Here is a 25,064-nt window from a genome sequence, read left to right as displayed (position 1 = left end):
TTACCTATAGATAATAAAAAAAAAAACAAAAAAAATGTACGAAATTTGTTTAAATTTAGATATTATTCGCTGATTTATAATAATCACAGAAATGCACATTGAAATATTTATAAATTTAAAGATTAAAGTGATGAAATAACCAATGATATCACACACTAAAAGTCACTCAACTTACAAAATAAAATGGATATTTATTTAACATAGCGAGTGCATAGGACGAAATAATAGTGTCACATCAGATACCTCGTAATTCTCCGGAACTTTCCATCCAGTACTAGAGTTTGCACTTAGCCCCCCTTCGTGCCCCCACGAGCACGTAGGGATTTACTCGATAAGTAGGACAAACGGAAAACTCTGACACATGAAATTAACATTTAGATAAAGAATATTTCAACTGTATGATGAAGAGTTACAACTATTATATTTCCTAAATCACATTTATATATTTAACACTTAATAAAATTGTATGCAGTTTTAATCATTATGATTATATAGCAACAAAATGCCCCACGTCGTGCTGATTGGGTTTCTTCGCTTCTGTATCGCATCAGGGAGGTTTGCTGTATTTAGGTTCGCAGTGTATATCAACACAACTGCCAGCAGATATACAACAAAACGATAAAATTCTAGCCGGTGATGTGTGGTTTCAGTTGGATATTAGCTGTATTTGATCTATTTGTTAATATACTTATTATTTTTAACGTAAGACCGTTTTGTATTTGAGTTTCTGCTACTTAAATAAATTTTTTTTTTTTAATAATAAACAGTAGTTTTGAAAGAAGATTTCATACAAATCTATTTATACATTTTTTAATTTGTAAACTCAATCGTTTTTTAAAATAATTTAAAAGTATTTATATGATAATAAACCATAAATTTTAATGTTAAAATTATTTTCTTATTTATTTTCATTGTTTCCAAGAGCTCTTATTCCACCGATCTAAGGATTCTTAACCCTATACGGATAGATGGCGTAAGGTATTTCAGTGCTACAAATCACGATTGTGGGTTAGGTCTTACCGAACTTCGAAGCTTGTCAGTCAGCTAACGAGGCAAGTTGCACAAAACGGAACGTGCCCCAGAAACCACAACTAATCCTTAACTTACTGGAATGCCAACATTAATTTGTAAAGCGAAAGTTGGATAGTATTTTGTAAATTCTAATGAAATTCCACATCGAGTTTATTATTCTGGAATAAGGTTGTTTATTTTTGGTTAATGACTTTTGTGTGTAGTTCTTTGGATATTTAGTTAGTAGGTGAAATTATTTATTATAGTTATTTTTTTTAGACGTAATTCTCCTTAGCGTTCGACTAGCGACTTCTGTGTTGACCTTTATTATAAAATTATAAACTAGTAGGTAGAGTAGGGCTCCTGCTTAAAGACTAAGCCGGGTACGTGCTTCGAAGCTAGCCTCAGTACCCGGCACTTTATCAAAAGTAGCATCGACTACCACGTCATTAACTTCGTGAATAAGTTTCGTAATTTAGAAGCTCAATAAAAAAGTATGTTGCAATTTTAGATTCTAAAGGTGGACTGTGAAAATTCGTCTATAAAATTCGTTCTTCGTCTCCAATGGAAACTTTTTGAATAGTTAAGCACTGTTTTTTAGATCATATCGTTTTAAATATAACGCTGTAATATATTTTTCTACATTTCAGCGGATGAACCCTCAACGCGTAGAGTTAATTTTATAACAAAGAATTTAACTTTATTCATATTAATATGTAATAGTTTCTCGTTCCTCGCATTCAAACACATGTGTTTGTATATTAAGGTTATAACAATGTAATGAATAATGCTAAACGAATTTGCATTCCTATACTCCATTCTAATTTGATATAAAATGCCTCCGGAATTTGAATAGGTATCTACTTAGAATATTCAGTAGGCGACCCATATCAAGCAGTGATCACGAAGTGATGGACGGGTTGAATGAAATAAGACGATCTCTATACATTTAGGGATATTACTAAAGTGATGAGGGCGGCACAATTGGAATGGGTGTGAAAGGGTTAAATTCTATATGAATGGCATGAGAGCACTTTACACATTTTAATTAAATCTTTATTAAACGCTGATTTATATGGAATAATCGGAATATATGGAATCGGCCTTACATATAAACATTTTTAGGCAGTTTACTTTGGGAACTTTGTGCTATCTCGACTGAGTAGGGACCACCCACCCATCGTAATATATTCTACCGCCAAACAGCAATATTTAGCATTGTTATGTTTCAGTTTGAAGTGAGCCAGTATTACTACGGGCCCAAGGGATATATTATCTTGGTTTCCAAGATTGATGCTATATTGGCTTCGTAATTAACTGTTAATATTTATTACAGCGGCAATATCTATTGGCGGTGCTGATTACTTACCATTAGGTGGGCCATTTGCCTGCATATTTTATAAAAATAGAAAGTTAAAAACTTCTTTCTCTCTCTCTCTGACATCATTGATTTGACATTCGAAAGAAGAAGACATCATTGATTAACGAATCATCCCCTGAACCATATTAATATATAAATCCAAATAATATTAGACATTTATTTAACTAACGTAATTAAGGTATTTTCAAACGTTTTAGTTCTTTCCGTTTGGTTCAACATTGAAAGAATAATAAAACAGGCAAAGCAATTGTTTTATCTCAGCTAGTTTGCACTGCTGTCTCTCGGTCTGACGAAACGCAATTAACTGCTGATCGTGAGCGCCATACTCGTTAGCGCGATTCAAACACATATATTTTTTGGAAAAAAGTTTCGCTGCTGTTTCTTGGTCCGTGCAAAATCAGACGTAGTTTGCCAATAACTGCTGCACAATCAGCATTATCCGAAAACAACACATACAAATACGATTACGATTACACATACAGATACGCCATTTTGTTGTCAAATTTTAAAATGGGCATTATCACGTATAAAATTTAGCTCTTCAATTTAATCGTTGCTTAGATAAAAAAAATATTAAATACTTATCTACAACTATAACTTTAAAATAAAAAAAATGTACTAATATTAAGCTCGCATTAAGACATCGTGATTATGAACGAAATCACGTGTGAAATAATGGTTTGTATTAAATAAAAAACCTGAAATTGGTGTAAAAAAATAGCAGTACTCAACCAACTTCATTGCGTTTCACTGAGCAGAAACAGAAATGACTTTATAGTTTAAAGCGAGTGCACTTTATTTAATTACCCAAAAAGGAAATGGAAAAGCGAAATAACGGAGCGAAAAGTCGCTAATTAACAGCGAAGAGGCGAAACAGCTTGGGAGGCGATGAGAGACACGAGTACGAGTTACATCGTAACGAGTTTGACTTTGGAGCTTTCGTATGCGATTCGAATCATTATTAATTCCAAAATTTGTGACGCAGCTTCAGTAGTCTTATTCTGTAAAACAAATTCGAAGCGCGATCAAGAACCTCGTTTATAAATGTCAGATATGCGACATTCTCCATATAAATGAAAATTAAAATAAAGGTTACAGAATATTCAGCTTCCATATATATTCTTTGAGGTAATAGATTTAAACGTGAATTAAACCGAAAAAAATAATCAAATGAATTATTACTACAAACAAAACTTCTTACTTACTACAAAAATGTTGACAATATTTAAAAGATACACGCATCAATATAACGCAAGTCGTTCGACATTTTACGATCGGGTCGAGCTTCATATTACATGGTTTGTTTTGAAGATTGCTTCTCGAAGGTTTTACAGTTACATGTATTTTGTTAAGGATTTTTGATAAGGCATTTTGATATTACTAAGAATGATTGTATGAATTAATAGCTTATTTTTATTTAATACATAACTCAAATGGCGTAAGTAACGTTTAGAGTACAAACACAGTTTAATAAATTTAACAAAAGTTGGAAATAAATGCAAAAAATAATGTAAACAAAACCACTTTAAAAATATCAAATATTATTTAATATAATATTTAAAAGGAGAGAAAATATAATATTCTTTTTATTAAAACAGACATTTTTGTTAATAAATTACACATAATATGGCCGCCGCTACCTCCGTCAAAAGCAAGCTTCTATTTATCATGTTTATTTTCAAACAAAGTCAAAGTACACGCCTCTCTGTGTAGGCGTGAATCGTGCGTGTATATAAATACGGATAAAACAACGGTAATTTAATATTTCCTCATAAAAGTAAGATATTATGTATAACTAAAAATAATAATTAAAAAAAGATTATTCAAAGAAATCACTTCGTATCTCACTCACGAAATATAACCGACTCACAGTGATACGCCATTTTGACTAGTGTATCCTATAAATTTTATAATTATTCTAGTATATATATAATATTCTGACATTTCAAACTTATTTTCTGAGGTGAGTTTCGAGTTTTTTGTTATTAACAAAATATAAAACGTTTTTAGTTGTTTTATTTACTCGCTGTTACTCTTGCAACTTGTATTGTCCAAAACGTCACGTGTTTTCTATAAAATGACAACTTCGGTACAACGGGATGATCTTATAAACTATCTGTCGAGTGATATTTTATTGTAAATGCAGATATTCTTTATAAAGTAACTTCTAATAAATAAGAAACGAAACCTAGTAATACAGGCAACAGAGAAAATATTTTATTCTTTAGTCTCGTCCGCACAGTTCATAACCAATAGACTGTGAACACAATAATCACATTTCAAATAGAATACCTTTGGATACGTCCGTATTCATCGTCTTTTTTCCGAGGGTTACAGTTTAGGGGCGAATGAATTTTAAATGACATAGGTACAATTACTTTAACTAAGATATACATTAGTATTTATATATAATAGTCTATGGGGTCCATTTCACTTCCAAATTTTTTTTATGTTATCGGTAGGCGGACGAGCAATGGGCCACCTGATGGTAAGTAGTCACCACCGCCCATAGACAATGGCGCTGTAAGAAATATTAACCATTCCTTACATCACTAATGACCCACCAATCTTGACAACTAAGATGTTACGTCCCTTGTGTCTGTAGTTCACATGCCTCACTCACCCTTCAACCCGGAACACAGCGATACTGACTGCTGCTGTTTAGCGGTAGAATATCTGATGAATGGGCGGTACCTACCCAGACGGGCTTGCACAAAGCCTAACCTAGTAAATATAATAAAATTGGATATAGTTAATATGTATAACCTTTTTAAAATATGATTAATTTAAGAGAGAAAAATAAATAACTAGAATTACTTGTGACGTATAACCGTGTAAATTTCAAATAAACATTATCGTTTACAAGTAAGAGAATCTCAGTTGATTACCGTATTAATTCCTTCCGAAAAATAATTAAAATGATACCCGTCAACAATATGGAATATTTTCCGTAATATAATAACGGTAAAATGGTAACAAATAATTTATTTAGCCGTAAATCGTAGCATGTTCACTGAAACATGTCGAATGGACGTATCAACGAAATTTAATTAAAAACCATAGCCGTAGCAACTTTATTTTTGGTCGAACTTAATTAAATGCGTATACGTTCAACTTTATAGTATGCTTAAAATATTGGTTCATCTGTTTATTTGTTACCCGACAGTGTTATGGCAATAAATAATGCACTACTACATACAAACAAAAGTTTTGTGCAAGCCCGTCTGGGTAGGCACCACCCACTCATCAGATATTGTACCGGCAAGTAGCAATACTTAGTATTATTGTGTTCCGTATCTACAGGCATAAGGGACATGACATCTTAGCTCTCTCGGTTAGACGCATTGGCGATGTAAGGAATGGTTAATATTTTTTAAATTATTACTGGCGGTAGAATATCTGTAGATCACCAAGTAATACAGCTACTGTTAGTATATGTTATTATAATATTACTTTTTACATTACATTACATTAGCAGCCTGTAAATTTCCCACTGCTGGGCTATGGCCTCCTCTCCTTTTGAGGAGAAGGTTTGGAGCATATTAAACCACGCTGCTCCAATGCGGGTTGGTGGAATACAAATGTGGTAGAATTTCGTTGAACTTAGACACATGCAGGTTTCCTCACGATGTTTTCTTTCACCGCCGAGCACGAAATTAATTATAAACACAAATTAAGCACGCGTTCTAACCACTGGGCCATCTCGGCTTAAGTTAATATTACTTATGTTATATTTTTAGAGTTATTTAAATAAACTTTGACAAAAATAACCCTATTACGAAAATTATATTTCGTAACTGTTGCCTAAACTTGTACTAGAACATTTAACGAAATAGGTATACCTGTTTCGTTAAAACTTACTCCTGAAATTTTATGTTAGTTTGACAGTTACTTGTTTTATTCAAATTAAACAAGTTACTAGTGAAGTACTTACTAGTCATGCTTTGAGAAATAATGTTTGTTTTTAATTTACAGAAAGAGTTTTAATTTCTCATATTATTTTAAATGTTGGAACGACATGGCAACAAAAATAGAAGTTCTGCTGAATGATGAGATGTCTTATTCGCCTCTTTCAACGGATTTAGTCAACTAAGCAGGAATATAGCTTTATTGCTTTCTTTTTTAAGCAAACAAAGATGTACTCTCTCTTCTATCACTTTTATAATCTGATGGGATGGCAATCCAACACGGCTGGTTAAGTGTTAAGGCGCAGGGCCAACGGCTTGACGTGCAATCCTCAGCACATTAGTGAACGCTGCTAACTTCCAAACTTTGGGCTGCCATTCTGGAAATCTTTAATTCTGGAATGTATTATCAGAAGAACCCAATGGCCTTGTATAGATACACCCGACCCGGGTATTGGACTGAGGTCTCCGAGATTTGGAACTTTATGAGCTAGCTAAACAAAAGACAGTAAAAAAAAAACAGTTTAAACAAAGAAAACGCCAAGCGGATATATATTCGTTTGTATAAAGTTTATTTTATCTACAGCAAGCAATTATTTCTCCGTTCATCGACCCCTTTATTCAATGTTTCCTTAATCGGAAAACTACCCTTTCAGAGCGTCTAGACGTCCTGAACAGACACTATTTGTCTAACTTACGCCCCGACTCGAGGTCCATTTTAAAAATAGATTTATATTGATTAAGGGATATTTTATTATATGCACATTTATTTATTTTATTTTGATATCAAAGTTTTTATTCATGTTAAAAGCCTCTTTTACTTTTTTATTGATATATATGAATGTCTCAGTAGTTTATCATCCAAGTTCCACTATAATAGTTAAAATCTTGTATATTTTTCAAATAGCTATAACCAAAATACAAAAAACACACTGTGATAGGATCATTATTATTATCTTCTTTGCCACAAGTCCAGTATCGGTGACAGAATTCACGTACGTTGTATTACAAAGGCACCAGCGTAAATTATTTATTAAGATACATATATAATGAATGACTTTTATCTAAGCTGAGGCTTAAAAAATCAACATAATATAATACAATTCTTAAGGACGCGTAAACAACGCGTAAAAATATGTATAAATAAAAGATATATTATTCCAAATATATTTATTTAATGAAAATTATTAACGAAGCAGCTAATATTAAATATAAGACTCAGTTCGTTATCTTATAGCATTTATTCACATATATTAATAAAGTATTTTTTTTTCACAGGCGACAAACGGCGCAGAGCCTCAAGTCGCAGTGCTATGCGAAGCCGGTGCAACCTACCATCCGCAATACATGTCCGCCGCTGGACGATGGACACCCGACCTCACGACTAAGCCCCACAATTGCTTGAAGGACAAGATGGAAATTCTCGATTACTGCAAGAAGGTACGAAGTAAAACTAAATAATTTTTAAGTATGTTATAAAAGCTGGGATTTTATTTTGTATTTTATGAAATATAACAACTAGGATCGGCTAAGGAAGTTTCGCTGTAAATTTGTAAGCTACCGTTAGATTATAATCTATCTCGGGAGATTGTGAACTGTCGAATTTAAAATATATTTTATTTTATATTTTATAATATAAAATAAAATTTTATAATTTAACTTTAATTTGCTTCGGTAGATTATAATCTACCGAAGCAATATAATAAAAACTCTAACTTAACCTAACTGAAATATCATAAACCATCGAAATTTTTTATGCTTTATTTTGAGTTAAATCATCGTTCACAATATTTCGTAAGTTTACAATCTCGCAAGATAGATTGCAATCTAACGGTATCTACAATTCTATGTTGATATATATAAATTATAACGACTACTATCAATAAAGCATGCTACCGATTGATTTCGACATTTTTAAAATCATAATGACATCAGTCAAATACTCCTATCATTACACGTTAGATAAGTTTTTACCCTACGATTATGTCTAAATAGTGGAAATTGATATGTGAATGGAATTTTTGGAAATAATCCAGTCATCCAGTATTTATCCGATAAAATGACTTTTACTACACGAAATGCAATATCGCGACAATACTTTATTAAATGTCTGTAAAGTTCATATTTTTAGTGACATTGACATTGTTTAAAACTATTTCCTTTCGAAGTAGTTGTCTATAATAGCTTTTCCCCCTTTAATTGTATAAAATATAAAAACTATTTATTAAATATTTTGAATTTTGTATAATTGCATCAGGTAATCTAACCATTATAGTAAATCGAATAATGAACTAATTATAGCTTGCAGAGATAAAAGTTTTATATAAATCATTATTTCTTTGTTCGAATAGAATATTCATTCCAATTTCATGATTCTAGGAAAACTTTTGCCATTATGGGAAAAGTTGTGGTTGTTTGGCTCACAGATTCCTCACTAACTAAATTTATGCGACTTTATTTCAAGAAATTTGAATACTTACCGTATAATAGTTCTGAATACATTTGATAAGAAACTATACCTACGCCAATTATTAATTAATTTTCTTTTAAACTTTCGAAATTATTAAATAGAAGATATTTTGTTAGTTTGGCATATGTTGCGTTTGTTTTTTAAAAAGGTTCGTTCGCCTTTCTTATTCTTTCAACTCTCTTCTTTTTAATCTTTGTGTTTTAAACTAATGGTAAATTATTTTTATCAGGTGTATCCAAGCCACGACATTACTAACATCGTCGAAGCGTCCCACTACGTCAAAGTTAGTAACTGGTGCAAATTGGGCTCCAGTAATGCTGCCAAGTGCAAGGTTACCAGATGGGTGAAGCCCTTCCGTTGTCTTGGTATGTATGTTACAATAGTTGCGTACAAATTTTCTTAGCATTTTAATTCTATCTAAATTTTAAATTTTAAGACCACTACCTATTTAATTTTTTAAAGTAATGACGTTTTATTTATTAATATTGAATTGATATAAAAAGTACCTAAAAATCCCTAAATCTATTTAGGGAAATATTTGTTGCCATATAATATTTTCCCGTTATCTACAAAGAGTATTTGGCGGCAGAAGGCCCATTCCAATCGGATGCGCTGTTGGTGCCGGAGAGCTGTCTCTTCGATCACATCCACAACCAGAGTCGTTGCTGGCAATTCTCCCGCTGGAACGCAACCGCTGGACGTGCGTGCGCTCAACGTGGACTCCGATTACGTACTTTCGCTATGCTCCTTCCTTGCGGTATTAGCCTTTTCTCTGGAGTTGAGTTCGTGTGCTGCCCTAAGCACTTCAAGGGTAAGATTATAATATTATTATACTTATAAATGATATTACAACATATTGTGGTTCTATTTGAAACTTAATTTTCATGTGATATTTCTATGCTATCTTCTATGTTGCTTTGTTTTATTATAATTAAAACAACAATTTTTATTTAGATTTATTAAAATATAATTAGACATACGTATATCATATTTCTTACAGAAAACGTTAAGATGCATAAGCCAATGGACGTCGGCGTTCCAGTGAGCCCTGGTGGTGAAGAGATGTTGGCTGCTTCTGCTGCTATGGATGAGCGTGATGACGAACTTCTTGATGATGAGGACTCTTTAACCGATGAGGATGATGATACCCTTAACCTCAACGACGATGACGATGATGATGATACTGATGATGGTAATATTTCTCACATTAAAAATAGTAATTGTTATTTATTTGCAAAAAAAAAAGTAAGAAACTAATTTTAACATTTCCCTTAGTAACATACTTTGCAAGCAACCAAATAATTTGCATAAAAAAGTATTAATTGCTTCGAATGGCGTTTTTCCATTTTAATAATAGATCAGCGACTAGTAAGGAATACTGTTATAGATATGGATGAGGATGAAGACGCAGACTTATCCCGTGACGATGATGCTGAAGACGACGACTACACTGATAGTGATGACTCGGCCTGGCCCCGACCAGAATCTTCGGCTTCCCCGTCGACTACCACATCAACCACTACAACGACAACTACTACCACTACGGTTAGTAACGTAATGACAAAGATACATTAATCGATTATGCAGGATGTATTTTCAATTTTGAACTCATACATTTTTTATCTGTGTCGGTATTTTAAGTGAAAGCTGATTAATAAATACATTATTTCTAAACAGACATATTGCACACAATCTTTTAGTATTGCCATAAATTGTATCCAATAAAGATAACCGGTACATTTTTTGCAGGCTTCCACTGCTACCTCCGACCCTTACTTCTCGCATTTCGACCCCCGGACTGAACATCAGAGTTACAAGGATGCGCAACAACGCCTTGAAGAAACTCACCGAGAAAAGGTGAAACAAATACATTTTTTCCACGTTTCATATTTTACACTATATTATCTATAATAGTAATCGGATATTTAATGTGAAATGTTTTCCAGTTTCATAATAATGATACTGATGTGTGTTTTTTTTTCTAGATTACCAAAGTTATGCGTGAATGGTCGGAACTCGAAGATCGCTATCAACAAATGATGACGTCAGACCCATCCACCGCGCAGACTTTCCGCCAACGCATGACTGCTAAATTTCAAGCCAATATCCAAGTAAGTGATCAGACTAAATTGATACTAAAATTAAATAACAAGATTTTTGTAGTTGTAACTTTATAATATAATTTTTGTACGCATTACTTAAAGTAAAATGGGATAAAGTAAGAAAAAAAAAGACTTAGAATATAAGAAAGTAATCATGGAGATCAACCATTATACTATAATATATTTGACATAGTACGAAGGTCTGAATACTTATGTATCGGATAATGAATATCAACGTTATACCTAACGTGTACGAGCGTATGATGACGTAAATAGTAATAGGTTGTCACATATGTTTCTGCCTCTTGCTATTCCTAAAGTAAGAAATTATAGGTTTATTTTTTCAATGCTGATCATGTGTTCGCCTACAGTCACTAGAGGAGGAAGGAGTATCTGAGCGTCGCCGACTTGCTGCCCTGCACCAACAACGTGTGCTTGCCCACCTCGCTCAACGCCGCCGCACTGCGCTCACGTGCTATACGCGTTCCTTGAGGGACACTCCTCCTAATGTTAGTACAGATAAAGAATGCTATAATGGTTAAAAAAATATCAAAATTAAGAGTAGAGTTTTACTAAACATTATAAATATTTTAGGCCCACCGCGTTCAGAAATGCCTGCAGCGTTTAGTCCGTGCTCTGGCTGCTGAGCGTAGCGGAGCCCTGGCCGCATGGCGTCGTGCTGCCGCCGCTGGACGAGAAGCCGCTGCTGCCGAGCGTGCTAGTGCTGCTGACAGATTACAGGTATTCATTTAAAAGATATTTATAAAAACCAATATGGTACTATTTGACGATTATGACTAAGTTTAAATTGAAACTGTTTGACAAAACTCGAGTAAACCATTTTTGCATTTATATTCTGCTTAATTCAAATTAAAATGTATAATATTATTAGTATTTTACTAAAGCAATAATTGTAGACGCAACAAATAAGTAACTAAGGTTGCATGTATATGACCACACATAATTATCAGAGATTGACCATTTATCATAATTTTTAGGATGCTGACCGTGCCTTACAACGCGCTCTTACCTCTCTCCGCCGCCGTCCTCATCTCTATGCCAGTATTGGAACCGCTATCGAGGACTACGTTCAGGTAATTACAGATGAAAACTATAAGAGTTCTGACTATTATAATACACGCACATACATACACATCCATACAGTTATAAAGACATTTGATATTATTCGCATATCTTGGTATTAATTTTCTTCCAATTTTTAAGATAACAAACTTTATTATAAAATTAAACATTTTTCTAGTCAATGCAATCTAAGGACGACATGGCTGTTTCTCTGATGTCTATGACTCCTGAGGCCGAAGAATTACTTCTGGATCGCATCGAAGCTGAAGTACAAAGAGAACAAGCTGCTCGTGAACAACTTAACGCGAAGAGGGATCAACGTACTCGTCAGCGACAAGACATTCAGAACGAACGTGTCAGGGTAAGGAAGTGTCCATATTTGTTATCTATATAGTTGAGTAGTTAATTATGAATTAAAAATATGATTTGTTAAAATATTTTGTCAGTTCTTTATGCATAAATTCCAATAGGGCCGTATCTAACGAGTTTTTCTTTATTATTAAACATAAATACAGTCTCAAAATACTGTCCGAACATGAAACGACATAGACAATATCTTTATTAAATTAAACTAGGACTTAAAAAATGAATACTGAATTAACAAATCTAAAATTCATGCAAAAATGCGGTCATATGAGCTGGTGTTTGAAACATATTCTTATAACAATTGGTGAATATGCTACTTCTATATTTACAAAATGATAGTCGCTTGATTTATAGTGTATAAAAAAAATCTTAATAAATTCTAGACCTCCAATGGTGTGAAGGAAAGCGAAGAAGCCGATGACGAGGCCAGCGAAATAAACGAAACTGAAGACACAACTACCGTATCGACAACTCAGACCTCCGCCGCGCCTTCGGCGTCCCCCTCACCCTCGGCATCTGTCTCCGTACATGACCTTACCACCCGATCGGCTTTCACTCAAGAAACTACTACTACTGTGAGTATACCATCATAATCATACATCAATATTCAAATATAATAAATACTAGAAACAAATTAGTTTTTTCTGAAACCGTGAAAGACAGAATTGTAAATAATATAAGGTTTTGTAAGTAAGAAATATATTTTAATCTGACTTTTATTTAATAAATTTAAATGGAACAAGGGTTTTTTTTCTGGCGATCCACCTTTAAAGCCGTATCACTTTGAATGTTACCTATATCAGTTGTTAAAATTAAGTGTTAAGTGATAAGTTGATGGTGTAACTATTTCAATAAATAAATAATCCCTTTCTGAGGCACAGGGGTGTAAATTCTGCAAAACTTTAATCGGGCTGCTAATAAAAATACTTGTCCAAAAATCCCAATAGGTTTTAAGCAGTAATAGCTTATATGAATGTTTTATTGTGTTAACAGGAAATCATTACCAGCACGATGACCGACGCTCCGGAGAGCGAAACGGAAACTAGCGAAGTTAGCGAAACCTCCAGCCGACGATCAACTAGCGAGGTGAGTCTTCTAACGCGTGTATTAAAAAATATCTTTGGGCTCTAGGAGAGTAGTTCAAGACTTATTTATTTTACTTTTCAAAGTCATATGTTTTTAATACTACCCCTTGGGGACAATTATTTCAGACTGAGGGCGAAGGTCTGCGCGCTGCCTTGGAACAAGCTGAAGAGAGAGCGCCGCCCCCACCAGCTCACGCTCTGAAACATGAACTGCAACACACCCAACCTGTAAGATTCTATGTCTGAGGCCATTTATTACTTTAATTACTCATAGAGATATAGAATATCGCAAGCCATGCGGTTTGCGGTTAATTATTTAGCTAAAGCCAAAGTTTTTGTCGTGGATCAGGTAAAGAAACCCAAGAGCTTCACTATGATAATGTCTTTCAGGGATTCACGGTCCGCGGAGCTAGCCCGAACAGCAGCGGGTCCGGCGCACTGTACCCCGCACTGTGCGTGGGCGGCGCTGCTCTGGCGGCCGCCGCCGCAGTCGCGCTGGCCGTCGCGCGCCGTCGTGATCGCGCACCCTCCGCGCAAGGATTCGTGCAGGTGTGCTGTCTCTCGTAGTTGAAAAGATATTCATGTACTCAACATTCAAAACTAATGTAATTTGTACACGGAGACAGATTCCTGTCTTTAATAGGAATAAATTTACTGTCATATTGAATAAATTGTTTGTTTTAATAAATGTTATACGAAATAAAAAAGAGATATTACATTCCAGGTGGAACAGACCGGCGCTGTCGCTCCTACTCCTGAAGAGCGACACGTAGCCAACATGCAGATCAACGGCTACGAGAACCCCACCTACAAATACTTCGAAGTCAAGGAGTAAATCTTCTCCTCCCTGCCACCGCCCATCAGACCTGCCTTACATTCTTCTTCTTACTTCGGAAAGCGTTAGCAAGACAACTTATATGAATATGTCTAATCAAGATCTCGTTTCGCTTGTCATTTCCTCGAGGTTCATTTGAGAACATTGACCATAGCTTAAGAGCTCAATAATATCTTATAATGCTTTCATGTAAGTTTTAAAATATTAAACAGCAAAAAATCAATGTAACGCCATCTATTGGCAATAAAGTTAGATTTTTATTCTTGTTTTAATATGCGTTTTTGTTGAACTCAAATGAACCGATGAAGGGAAATTAGAATGACATCTGTTTATGTTTTATTTGTGACGTGTGCTAGAATCCCTCATCTCTTTACCCTCTCCTTATATCTATTTCCTCGAATAATTAATTCTTTATGGAATGAATGTGTGTGACGATTAAGTGAATTGTTCTTCGACCGTAAAGCGGGCCTGGTGGTTAATGTTCTAAACGTTCATTATAATAATAAAGCTTGTGTGATTAGTCAACATATTTTTTGCGATTTCTCGCAATCAGTCAAACTAGACCTAACTGAGATTAGAATTTATATTGTTTTATATGTTATTTTTTTATGTTTGCACCAAAATATTTATTTGAATTTAAGGTTAGATCTAAGTTTCGTCTAGTATCCTAGAATTCATAAGTGTCACCTTGTAGTCGAGTTATTTAAATTAAGTTTTCGAGACCGCGTCTCGAGTGAAAACGCGCAATGGAATGAAATACTCACTTTTGATATTGTTTAACATTTAAATTATCATTCAAATATTTCGATATTAATCTCACGTTAGACTATACTTCAAATATTTATTTCCACGTTATGACAATTCGCTGCGCGTCGTCACTTGAGCTTGTGGAACAAACGTCCATGGTACGCTGTGTATATAGACTCCGCGTACAAATTCGAACCTAAATTTACTTACTCTTAAAGCCCGCTTTCTTTTTCTAACGTAGGTAGAACATAACGTGAATTTTATGTAATAAAATGCGAAAATATATTTTAATAATTATGTGTACTTAGCAATGGGACGGGCGGCAAAGCCGGCGCGGGTGAACGCTTAGCCTCGTAGTCTTCTTCTAGTCAAAGATCCCAAATCCTTAAATCTGAGGTACTTGAGCGATTTCTCTCGTGATCGCATCGAGACGTACCTCGGATACATACTCCTGTCTCTCTCCCCTTTCGTCTTACTTCGTTTACCCGCGGGACAATACTAATAGTTCCCGATAGGAAAGGACTGTGTACTCAACGTGTGCGAAAGAGATATAAAATCCAAACGCGCGATTCGAGAAGTTCAAAATTAAGAGCTTCGTATAATCTAGTCAAAAATAGGTGCATTTGAAAATCTGTTTAGTTTAACGGTTGTGTGCGCACATTGGGTACTCGGTGACGCCGAAGCAGTTAAGCTTAGTGAGTGTATGTACGGTTATTATATAAGTAGATGTACAAAAGTAATACATTATATAGATGTTTTAGCGTCAGATACATAGATATAAAGCAAAATATAATTATATATTGCATTCGTCCGATTAATGTAAGGGCTTGCGCTCGTGTCTATTCCCACGTACCATTCTTAATGTTACGCCGTAGTTAAGATGTAATTCTGCCTCAGTATTATATACATTTAAGCTTATTTGTTACATAAGCTAATTTATATACACTAATTCTATTTGTTTACGGGCGAAGTGGCGTTGCTACGTTAAGGAAGTCATATCAGATGCGCCGTGGCGCTGTACTTTCTTCACTCGGACACGTTTGTAAAATGTTACCTCGCAGTTCGGAAGCCCGACGAGAGATGGCGCTGTAAGCGTGTCGTTGTGAAAAAAGGTTTGAGTAGGCGCCCGCCCGTGGCTTGTACGGCATTTACGTAAGTTTACTCACTGTATAACGTAAGTCTAATCCTGCATCAAGTAACCGCTGTATTTTTACTAATAACTAAGTAACGAGCCGACCACTTATTTTTTTAACAAAACTTTTTGCTCAAAATCAGCTGTTTCTCGTCGGTATTGAAGTATGTTCTGTATTCGATGTTTAATATTTCGATGTCAACAATATTCAATGTTCGTAGTATAACCCTGGTTTATGTAATTTCAAATCACTGTTTCACGTATTTTGAGAATATAATAAATGGTTTGAAATCTTTTGTGTTTCCTATGCTACATTTGATTGTGAGTTCGAAGTTCAAATTGAATCAATAAATAGGAATTCAAATATTGGTGTTATTAATGGCGTTTTTGCTTATCCTAATCACTTTATGCAATATTATGTTAATTAAAATTCTCGATGGCGACTGATTCATTAATATCTATATTAATGCGAAAGTAACTCTGCCTGTCTGTCTGTTAATCTCACGGTCAAAACACTGAACTGAATTTGATGAAATTTAGTATGACGCAAATTTGACCCGTCTATAAAATAGTTAATAAGTTAAGTTAATACGTTCAAGAGATAACATGACTACAACATCCTTGTATAATGAAATACTTGTTCGTTTGGTCAAACCCTGTAAGCTACAGTAGAAGCAGTTTATTTTATCCTACGGAGTTGAAATTTTACAATTTGGTTCAGGTTCGATGACAGTGCAGTTTTTGATGGTAAGCTTGACAATTACCTAGGACTGGTTTCAAACGATGAAATTGTTAGACAATAAACAAAATAGACACGATTTTATACACATACTAGATGTCCGGCCCGACCTAATCCGGGGAAAACTGGAATTTTATTTACTTTCGAAATGCCACCTAATTTGCAAACTCTAAACATTCCCAAAAAAGGAATCGATATCGGTCCAGCTTGTTTATGAATTTAGTTACATTGTTACAGAAGATTTATATATACAAATGTATAAGTCTGTACGCATAGATCTTTCAAACTTCGCAACCGATTTTAATGCGATTTTCAATTTATCAATAAACAGTGTGATTCGAGAGGAAGGTTTATACGTATGATATATGCATACTAAAAAGAGAAGCTAATAATTCAATCTTTTTTCTCAATCTTAATTTTATATGGTACTTGTGCGAAGTCAAGAAATTTACTAGTTTACTTATATATAAGCTTGTTCTGAAAAATATTACTTTTAATTCGTTTTAAAGTAATGCAAACTCTTTTTTATTTATAATTCAAAGATAAGGTTAAATTATTATCGTTTAAGTATAATTTTATAAATTTGCCAAATTCACTAATATACTTTTCGTGAGGTAATTTTCTTAAGAATTACTTAAAATATATTATATTATTGTGTTGTTATGCACCCAATAAATTCGATAAATAAAATTTAATGATTGATTGAGAATGGTCTCCTTGGCTGGAGTCACGGGTCAGTATATACGCAAATACAAAATGCACTCGCTATGTATTACCGAATATCCCGAAGTAATTCAGGCGCAGGACCAATGGTTTGACGTGCTTTACGAGTCGTGGATGGCGGGTGGTGGCTGAAGATTTCTCGACATAAAATTTTATTGACGTTGCTTGAACCCAGGATCAGGGGCTTTATAAATATCTTATGAACTATAAAGGCAGATATTGCCTTAAATTCACATGATTAATTATTTATGTAATACTTTAATTCAGTGGAAAGTTACGGGGGCTTAAAATTCGAAACCCTCTCGTTTTAACTACTTATTGTTCAGGATTGATATGTGACCGATACGTTCCGTATTAATATGCTTAAATGCTTAGGGATTCTAAAAGTGTCACAATCAAATCAGATCTTGGCCTATTTTTAGGCTTAAAATTAAATAACCACAAAAACTGACCGTCAATTTAAATATTAAAGAGATTGATTCCTCTTTGCTTTCAACACTTATTATTCTTACTTATTAGTACCTAACGGTTGTGAGTTAGTCGTGGAAAAAATAAAGATATCGACACTATACTAATTAATCTTCTGTTCTTCTCTTTTCGTCATCTTCGAGTATGAATTTTGTAGAACGACATTATTTTTTTACTAATAGGAGTAATGCTCCATATAAGGAATTACTAATATTCCCATTTCAGTTAAGCTTAAAGCTTGAGCTAGTGGGAACGACAATAGCCCAAGGGATCAGGATCAAACCTGTGACTTTTAGATCGTTGGGCGACCCATAAACCATCGCGCTATTGACGCTTCTATATATGACTTTCTCACAATATCTCGCTTTATACAAGAAACATTAATTTTATCAAACACACATATAAAACTTTAAAATAAAATAAACCCTTAATTAACACGTTGATATTTATGAAAATTAATACGTAATCCCAAAAAAAAATACCTATTACTTTTAATGAAAACTAATACATAATTATGTTTGAAACTTGAAAATATAGAAAAAAAAGACTAAAATGAACTCAAAAGGGAATAAAAATTACAACCAATAAATAAAAGAAAAAACATTTATATATATTAACAATTACAAATAACAACCAATTCATATTCAACTTAACACTAATTTAACCAACAATGTTGTAATTTGTCACAAATCATATCAAGATAAATTATATTTATTTTATCTATCTTATAAGCACTCTAATGCATTTAAAAAAGTAAACTAGAATGTAGATTTTACCAAAAAGATTTTATGTTCCGGGCAGGCAAATAAATCCACTCCACCTTATGGTACGTGGTAATGGAATCCAAACTCGAAACCGGCCAGTACAGTAAGGAAGTATGAACTGCACTAGCTGCCCTCGCCATGCTAGCCCGCAAGATGTCTCTTCACGTCACGTTTAAAGGAATGGGTTATAACACGCCACAAAATGGTAGAGAATTCTATTTTGTAGCGGTGCGACAAAGACAAAATTTTGAATTGACGTCACAGTTAGGTGTTTACATCGTGAGGCAACATACCTAGACTTATGAAGGAAAAGGAAAGCACGAATTAGAAAAAAACGTCCTCAGAGCACTCACTATGATACCATCGATAGAAAAGGCTCAGTGCTGCTATCTCTCGACGCAATTGTGTAGGTTCGAGGGTGTTTGTGACCTTTACGTCGAAAATAATGGAGATTGAGCACTCTACGTTAAGTATTCTACAGAAACTGACAACAAATACACTAGTTATTCTTCCGACATTTAAATTAAATTTATTTTGTTGAAATTCTATTACATATCATATATAGACCGTAGCTTTGTAAAATAAGCTATAAATAGGACAAAAATCTATTACAGAATGCAACCCTTTATGAGTTGTAACTTTCATTAAACTTAATATAAGAAAAAATTATAACATACTATTTTTGCTGATACTAAAAATGCTTTGTATTATTGCGACATCTAGTGTCAAATAGCATAACTACGACAAAAATCATTGTGAGAATGCCCTCTACCGGTATTATACTTACACTAAATACAAAGAAAGCTGCGTTTATTGTAACTTAAAACAGAAAGAGCTGCGAATATTTATTAAAAGATGGCGCTCGTAGGACTCACGTGTAATATTTTTATTTATATAATTTTCAGCCTACAGCCACTGTGTATGTTGACTGTTTTATGAGTAACGTTGGTCATTCGTTCTTAATTCAGAAAAAACTTTCCACGTACTGTTCAAACTTCACTGATACAGCTATTCAATTTTATTGAAAACGTATATCTTTTGAATAAATTAGAATAACATAGTATTATGAATTGCTTACGTATTTTATATGGTTAAATTTGTATTGACTTATAAATACCTATTAATCCGTATCCAATCGTAATCCCAATAACACATAGTACTTTACATTGTGTATTAATTTTCTATGAATGTATTCCATATATGCCAGTCTGTTGACATAGGTAACCAATCACAGAGAATAAGGATATACTGAAGATATAGTATTTAATATTTAGGCAAGCTCCACAGTGTATAAATTATTTACTCATAACTATTAGTTCAAGTAAAAAGTTTTTATTACAAATAATTATAAACCCTTATCCAGAATTAAAAAAAAGTTGTTTTGTTTGTTCGTGACGCTTTTACGTCATTTTGCATATACGTTGTCAGGGGTATAGGAAAGGTCATAACTCATAGGGTACCTAACACCTGCAACCCCTCCTCCCTCCTCCTCACACGCGGATGAAGCCGCGGGCGGAAACTATTAATTTATATAACCACTCTGGATTTTTATTTTGAAGACATTTTTACGGTTTTATTCCCTATTTAGATTATAAATTTAATATGCTAACTAATTACTTAATACCTTTTTCAAAACTAATTTATTGTAATTATTTAATCGTAATATTTTTTTTTATTTATCTCGTGATATTAGTACAGAAATTTACGTCGTAATTCTCAGAGTATCGTTTTATTATATATATAGTAGCATAAAATAAAAAACAAATTAACCGTTTCTAACGGCACGTAATTAGTATATCCAGTAAAAAGATAATAATTACGAAGATTGAATTGTAAGTTCTATTTGAATGGCAGTGTTTCATATTAACAGACATAAGGTCAGTTAAAAGCGGATTTATTACAAAAAGTTCAATGAAAACTGTTTAAAGTTATGATATTCTTGATTATTTTTTTTTTTTTTGTTATCTTCTCGACTTCTGATAAGTGCCGTTATAAAATCGCTTTACATAATACACACCTCAGATCTGAACTGATAACACATTAAATGAACACTTATAAAATATGAAATACAAAAAAGAAATACGCACATTTTCGAGATTTGTACACTTATTAAAAATTTAGATATTGTGACATTTATATGAACATTCTAGATTCAAGAAATAAATATTATGTAAATATTTTAGTCGCCCGTTCGCGGGTATAACGCGCCTAATAATTATCCAGGTTACCCCACCCAACAGGTAGAAGAACGCCCAAATTTTGATGTATGTGCAAAAATTATATAATTGTTTGCTTTTGAAAAACGGATTGTCGTAATGTATGCATATATACTTTGATTAGTTTACGAAGGTTTTTTTTTTTATAATTATATTCTTTTTTTAAATATATCTTTAAGAAAATATAGATTGATATATAGATTAACGATTGTAAGTAGGAAATTCTTTGTAGTAGCTCATAATGTTTTCTCTTTTTTTATTAAAAATAGAGAGTTAAACGGGCCTATGAGACACCTAATATTAAGCGCCACGATCACTGAGTATGGCGCCGTAAAAAATATATCAGTAACAGTTATATTTGAGTATAAAAGTTGTAAAAGAATTACTAAGAAAAATTAGTCCCATTGCCTCGAAGAGCACATAAAGCTGTCGATGCTGCGTTTGCGTCCTCCCGTGACGGTTTGCCCACTCATCGCATTGAAAACGTAAGAGGATAGAGAATGCTCCAAGAATCCATGTTTGTGAACACACTTGTGTACGTCTTTCGTAGTTAGCACGTCTCCGTTAAGAAAACTTCGATGAGTGTATTTTTATATAAGTATCTACCCTTTTAATAGCTTATTTAGCGGTTGTTACATGATTACTGCACTTTAGACCTAAAACCTTTTTTAGGCATAGTAATACTATATCTGGGCCATACGAACCTATAGAAAAACTTATCGACAATATTGCGCTCTTATGTTGAATACAATGAAAATAATGATGAATTTTTGAGCTCTTATTCTCTTTCATACGTCAAATTAATATCCAAACTCTAGCAGTCTTGAAAATCAGACGTATAACAATCACGATTTTATAGAAACGATGCTAGTAATTTACATAGCAGTTAAATTAATATTCTTCATTCTTGTGTTTTAGTTCCAAACTCTAAAAAATCGCCTGAGAGTTGAGGATTTTTTTATCAAGCATTTACGCCGTTATCGGACAAACTTAGATTATTTTCATTTTATCGTACTTTAATCGCGAGAAGTGCGAATTTAAACTCACTTCATTGGATTAATAAATCAGAAGTCTTCAAAATAGCCCATGAATACTAAGCGAAGAATACCAATAATTATTTCGTGTAACAGATATTTTTTTAATAGGAACAATGTTATCTATTTGTATATGTGAAGTTAAATGATCAAAATTAAATAAAATCACTAATGAATTTCAAACGCGGACATAAACTGGTTGAGAATCGGAACGATCATTAAGCCTATCCTATCGACTCTCGAAAATAATGCAAAAATGTGAAAACGAATTTTGTATCTCAAAAATAAATGAAAATAATTTATAAATATATAAATCTTTATAGAAGTTCTCGGTTGGTATTTAAATTCCACCCACGGTTCACGGTTCACGGATCAGTAAAATACTGATCAGATATTCTAAAAAAAAAGTAAAAATTCGACTTCAATGTATTCTAATATAACGAAACTGAAGGCTTGTTTGAACGTGTTAATTACTGGTACTTGTTCAATTTAAAAAAGTAATGCGTTAGATAGACAATTTATTAAGGAAGGTTATAAGACTATAATATAATATCATGTTACGACCCCCGTCTGGGTGGTGCAGTATCGTTTATCCCGGGTGAAACCTCTCAGAACAACTTGTAAATATTTAATTCATGTATCTAATATATACCTATGATTAATACTTTAAGCTGTTTTCGTCTCAAAATAATATATAAGCAAAGACCAACTATACAAAAATGATTTGTATTTTTACCAAAGTAATCGTTCGTGCAGAACGTATATAAAGTATATAAATAACAATACAGAATTATTCAATAATAGAAAATGTAGCAATATATTTTTAAGAATAAGTCCCCCCCCCCCTTTAACCGGCAGTGGTGAATTATAATTATTTATTTATTTACTTACAAAAAACTTATCTAACATTACAGTAATCCAATGCGTTAGTTGAGTTGACTACCAAAATGTTATGTATCTTGTAAAGTGTTATGTCTTATTTAAATAATATATAATTAATACATTTTTAACTTGAGCCTCTAATTTATTTATTTGTTTATATTTTCTAAATAATAATAATGATTTTTTTATCTTTATAAAAACAGATCTTACATAATTAACAGATTGTAAATACATATCATAGTCGTTTTTTAATTTTTTTTTAATTTACATTACAACATCCACGGACTCACAGTTGCCCGTGCCTTTTTTCACATTTTATTTTTATTAATTTTGGCGTTATTTTATATTTTTGCTGAACATCAGCAGATCTTCGCTGGACTACGAGCTTGGCGTCTTCTTGGAAGACGTGGCCCACACTGACATTTATTTTTCAATTTACATGAATATATAAATAATCCATAATAAATATAATTATAATTTAATATAATATAATTTAATGCTAATTACTGCAATCCAGCGGGCCCTGCTCCGTGCTCGATCAGAGAGAGTACAGCCTCGGCGACTCTGATGTCGCATTTATCATATCATAGTCTAGAATGTGTGCTAAGCTGGTGTCTGAGTAAAGCATAAAAATGTCTGTATTACCAGGTCGTCACTCCACTGGAAAACAAGAGCGTTTGAACAAATTAAAAAAAAAAATTGTGCTTACGATAGAATAATTGATAACTCCAGTGGTAGGGTTGGCGCTCAGACGGTCGGCAGACGTGGGCAGCTTCGTATATATTCTGCGTCATAAGTACTGTAGATGTACTGAGAATAGAGAAGAATAAAGTCGATACAAAATCAATAATCGCTTAAAATGATGCTACAACGAAATTTTAAATATTATAGAAAGTTTAAAAAGAAAGTATTATTTATTTTTGAATTCATTAATTATTTCCTACGGTAACAATTTGCAGATTTTTAAACAAAATGAAAGTTGGAAGACAAATGCTTAGAGCACAGGGGAGTTTCATATAAATACATATATAATTAATTCTATATGCCTACTACACTGTATGTATGTTGGTATTGTATGTTTAACCAAGCTTCAAAACGGACCATAGTAATATAAAATATTGTTCATTACTAAATGGTCACGCAATACAGCTTGCACAAAGTCCTAATATTACTAATTATATAAATATATATAATTATTTCAAAATAATATAACACAAAATAATAGAACAGTCTAACCATTTGGTTCGCGAGTAATAATTATTCCAATGTAATTACAGATTTTCATATACATAAGTCAAAGTCAAAATTCCTTATTCAATATAAAACCACATTACAATTAGTTACTGATTGTCAAAAAAATCTAACAAAACAACTGATTACTTCCTTGTGTTTTATTATTATAATAACACTTATCGCTCTTCCTTTGCCATTGGTAAAAAATATAACACGGTAAATAAAAATAAAAAATAAGGTCAAAATCGACGATATGTTTATTTAAATTGGAACTAATGTTTAAATATGACCAAGCAGCAGCAGTCATGAGCATTTTATTAATATATTAAAATATTAAAAAGAAGTGTATTTGTCAATAATACATAAAAAAAATGTTATAAGATATATATAATAGAAAAGAACAATGGTGCTCAAACATCACAAAGCACAATATTAAATTACAAATGTTTGTTCATAATTTATAAATATTACCCTTAATATTTTATAGTAGGTACAATTCAATCATGGCCGCTTAAATGTTGACAAGAATGTCTTAATATGTATTGTGTACAAAATATCCTAGATCTATATTAATAATTTCGCGCAGGTCTACGTTAGGCCCGATTGAAACCTATCCACAATTATAGATCGTATACTCGTATATATGTTATATCTGCAAAACACGTATAATCGAGAAATTTCGATATTAAATCAATGAAATTCTATGACATGACAGTTCAACGGGCGACCATGTTTGACGCTTACGGGTGCGTTCAGAGAGATTTGTTCGAAAATAAAATATAGATTTTTGATAATTACAACGTTTATAAAAAGTAAATGATAAACCGTATTTGTTTAGTTTTATTTATTTTACCCGAGCGAAGCCGGGTTTTCATCTAGTTACATACT

General features: G+C 33.0%; 1 protein-coding gene across 2 annotated transcripts in view; it reads left to right on the top strand.

The window, feature by feature from the left end:
- Nucleotides 1-16,410, top strand: part of LOC125068631 (amyloid-beta-like protein) — a 114,196-nt gene extending 97,786 nt beyond the window's left edge. Inside the window, exons 2-17 of one of the 2 annotated variants that reach the window (XM_047677875.1) lie at nucleotides 7,576-7,737; nucleotides 8,997-9,132; nucleotides 9,360-9,578; nucleotides 9,768-9,959; nucleotides 10,155-10,312; nucleotides 10,517-10,624; nucleotides 10,753-10,878; nucleotides 11,241-11,378; nucleotides 11,464-11,610; nucleotides 11,868-11,963; nucleotides 12,131-12,313; nucleotides 12,702-12,893; nucleotides 13,312-13,404; nucleotides 13,530-13,631; nucleotides 13,794-13,952; nucleotides 14,128-16,410. In XM_047677875.1, the coding sequence (XP_047533831.1) occupies nucleotides 7,576-7,737; nucleotides 8,997-9,132; nucleotides 9,360-9,578; nucleotides 9,768-9,959; nucleotides 10,155-10,312; nucleotides 10,517-10,624; nucleotides 10,753-10,878; nucleotides 11,241-11,378; nucleotides 11,464-11,610; nucleotides 11,868-11,963; nucleotides 12,131-12,313; nucleotides 12,702-12,893; nucleotides 13,312-13,404; nucleotides 13,530-13,631; nucleotides 13,794-13,952; nucleotides 14,128-14,238 (2,322 nt within the window). In that variant the 3' untranslated portion in view covers nucleotides 14,239-16,410. Of the gene's footprint in view, nucleotides 1-7,575; nucleotides 7,738-8,996; nucleotides 9,133-9,356; nucleotides 9,579-9,767; nucleotides 9,960-10,154; nucleotides 10,313-10,516; nucleotides 10,625-10,752; nucleotides 10,879-11,240; nucleotides 11,379-11,463; nucleotides 11,611-11,867; nucleotides 11,964-12,130; nucleotides 12,314-12,701; nucleotides 12,894-13,311; nucleotides 13,405-13,529; nucleotides 13,632-13,793; nucleotides 13,953-14,127 lie in introns of both variants that reach the window. The other variant, XM_047677874.1, reaches the window with a different exon arrangement.
- The last annotated feature ends 8,654 nt before the right edge of the window (nucleotides 16,411-25,064 follow it).

This window comes from Vanessa atalanta, chromosome 14, assembly GCF_905147765.1.
Source record: "Vanessa atalanta chromosome 14, ilVanAtal1.2, whole genome shotgun sequence".
Lineage (NCBI taxonomy): Eukaryota > Metazoa > Arthropoda > Insecta > Lepidoptera > Nymphalidae > Vanessa > Vanessa atalanta.
The sequence above is the reverse complement of the archived record's forward strand: the minus strand, read 5'-3'. Positions and strand labels throughout refer to the sequence as shown.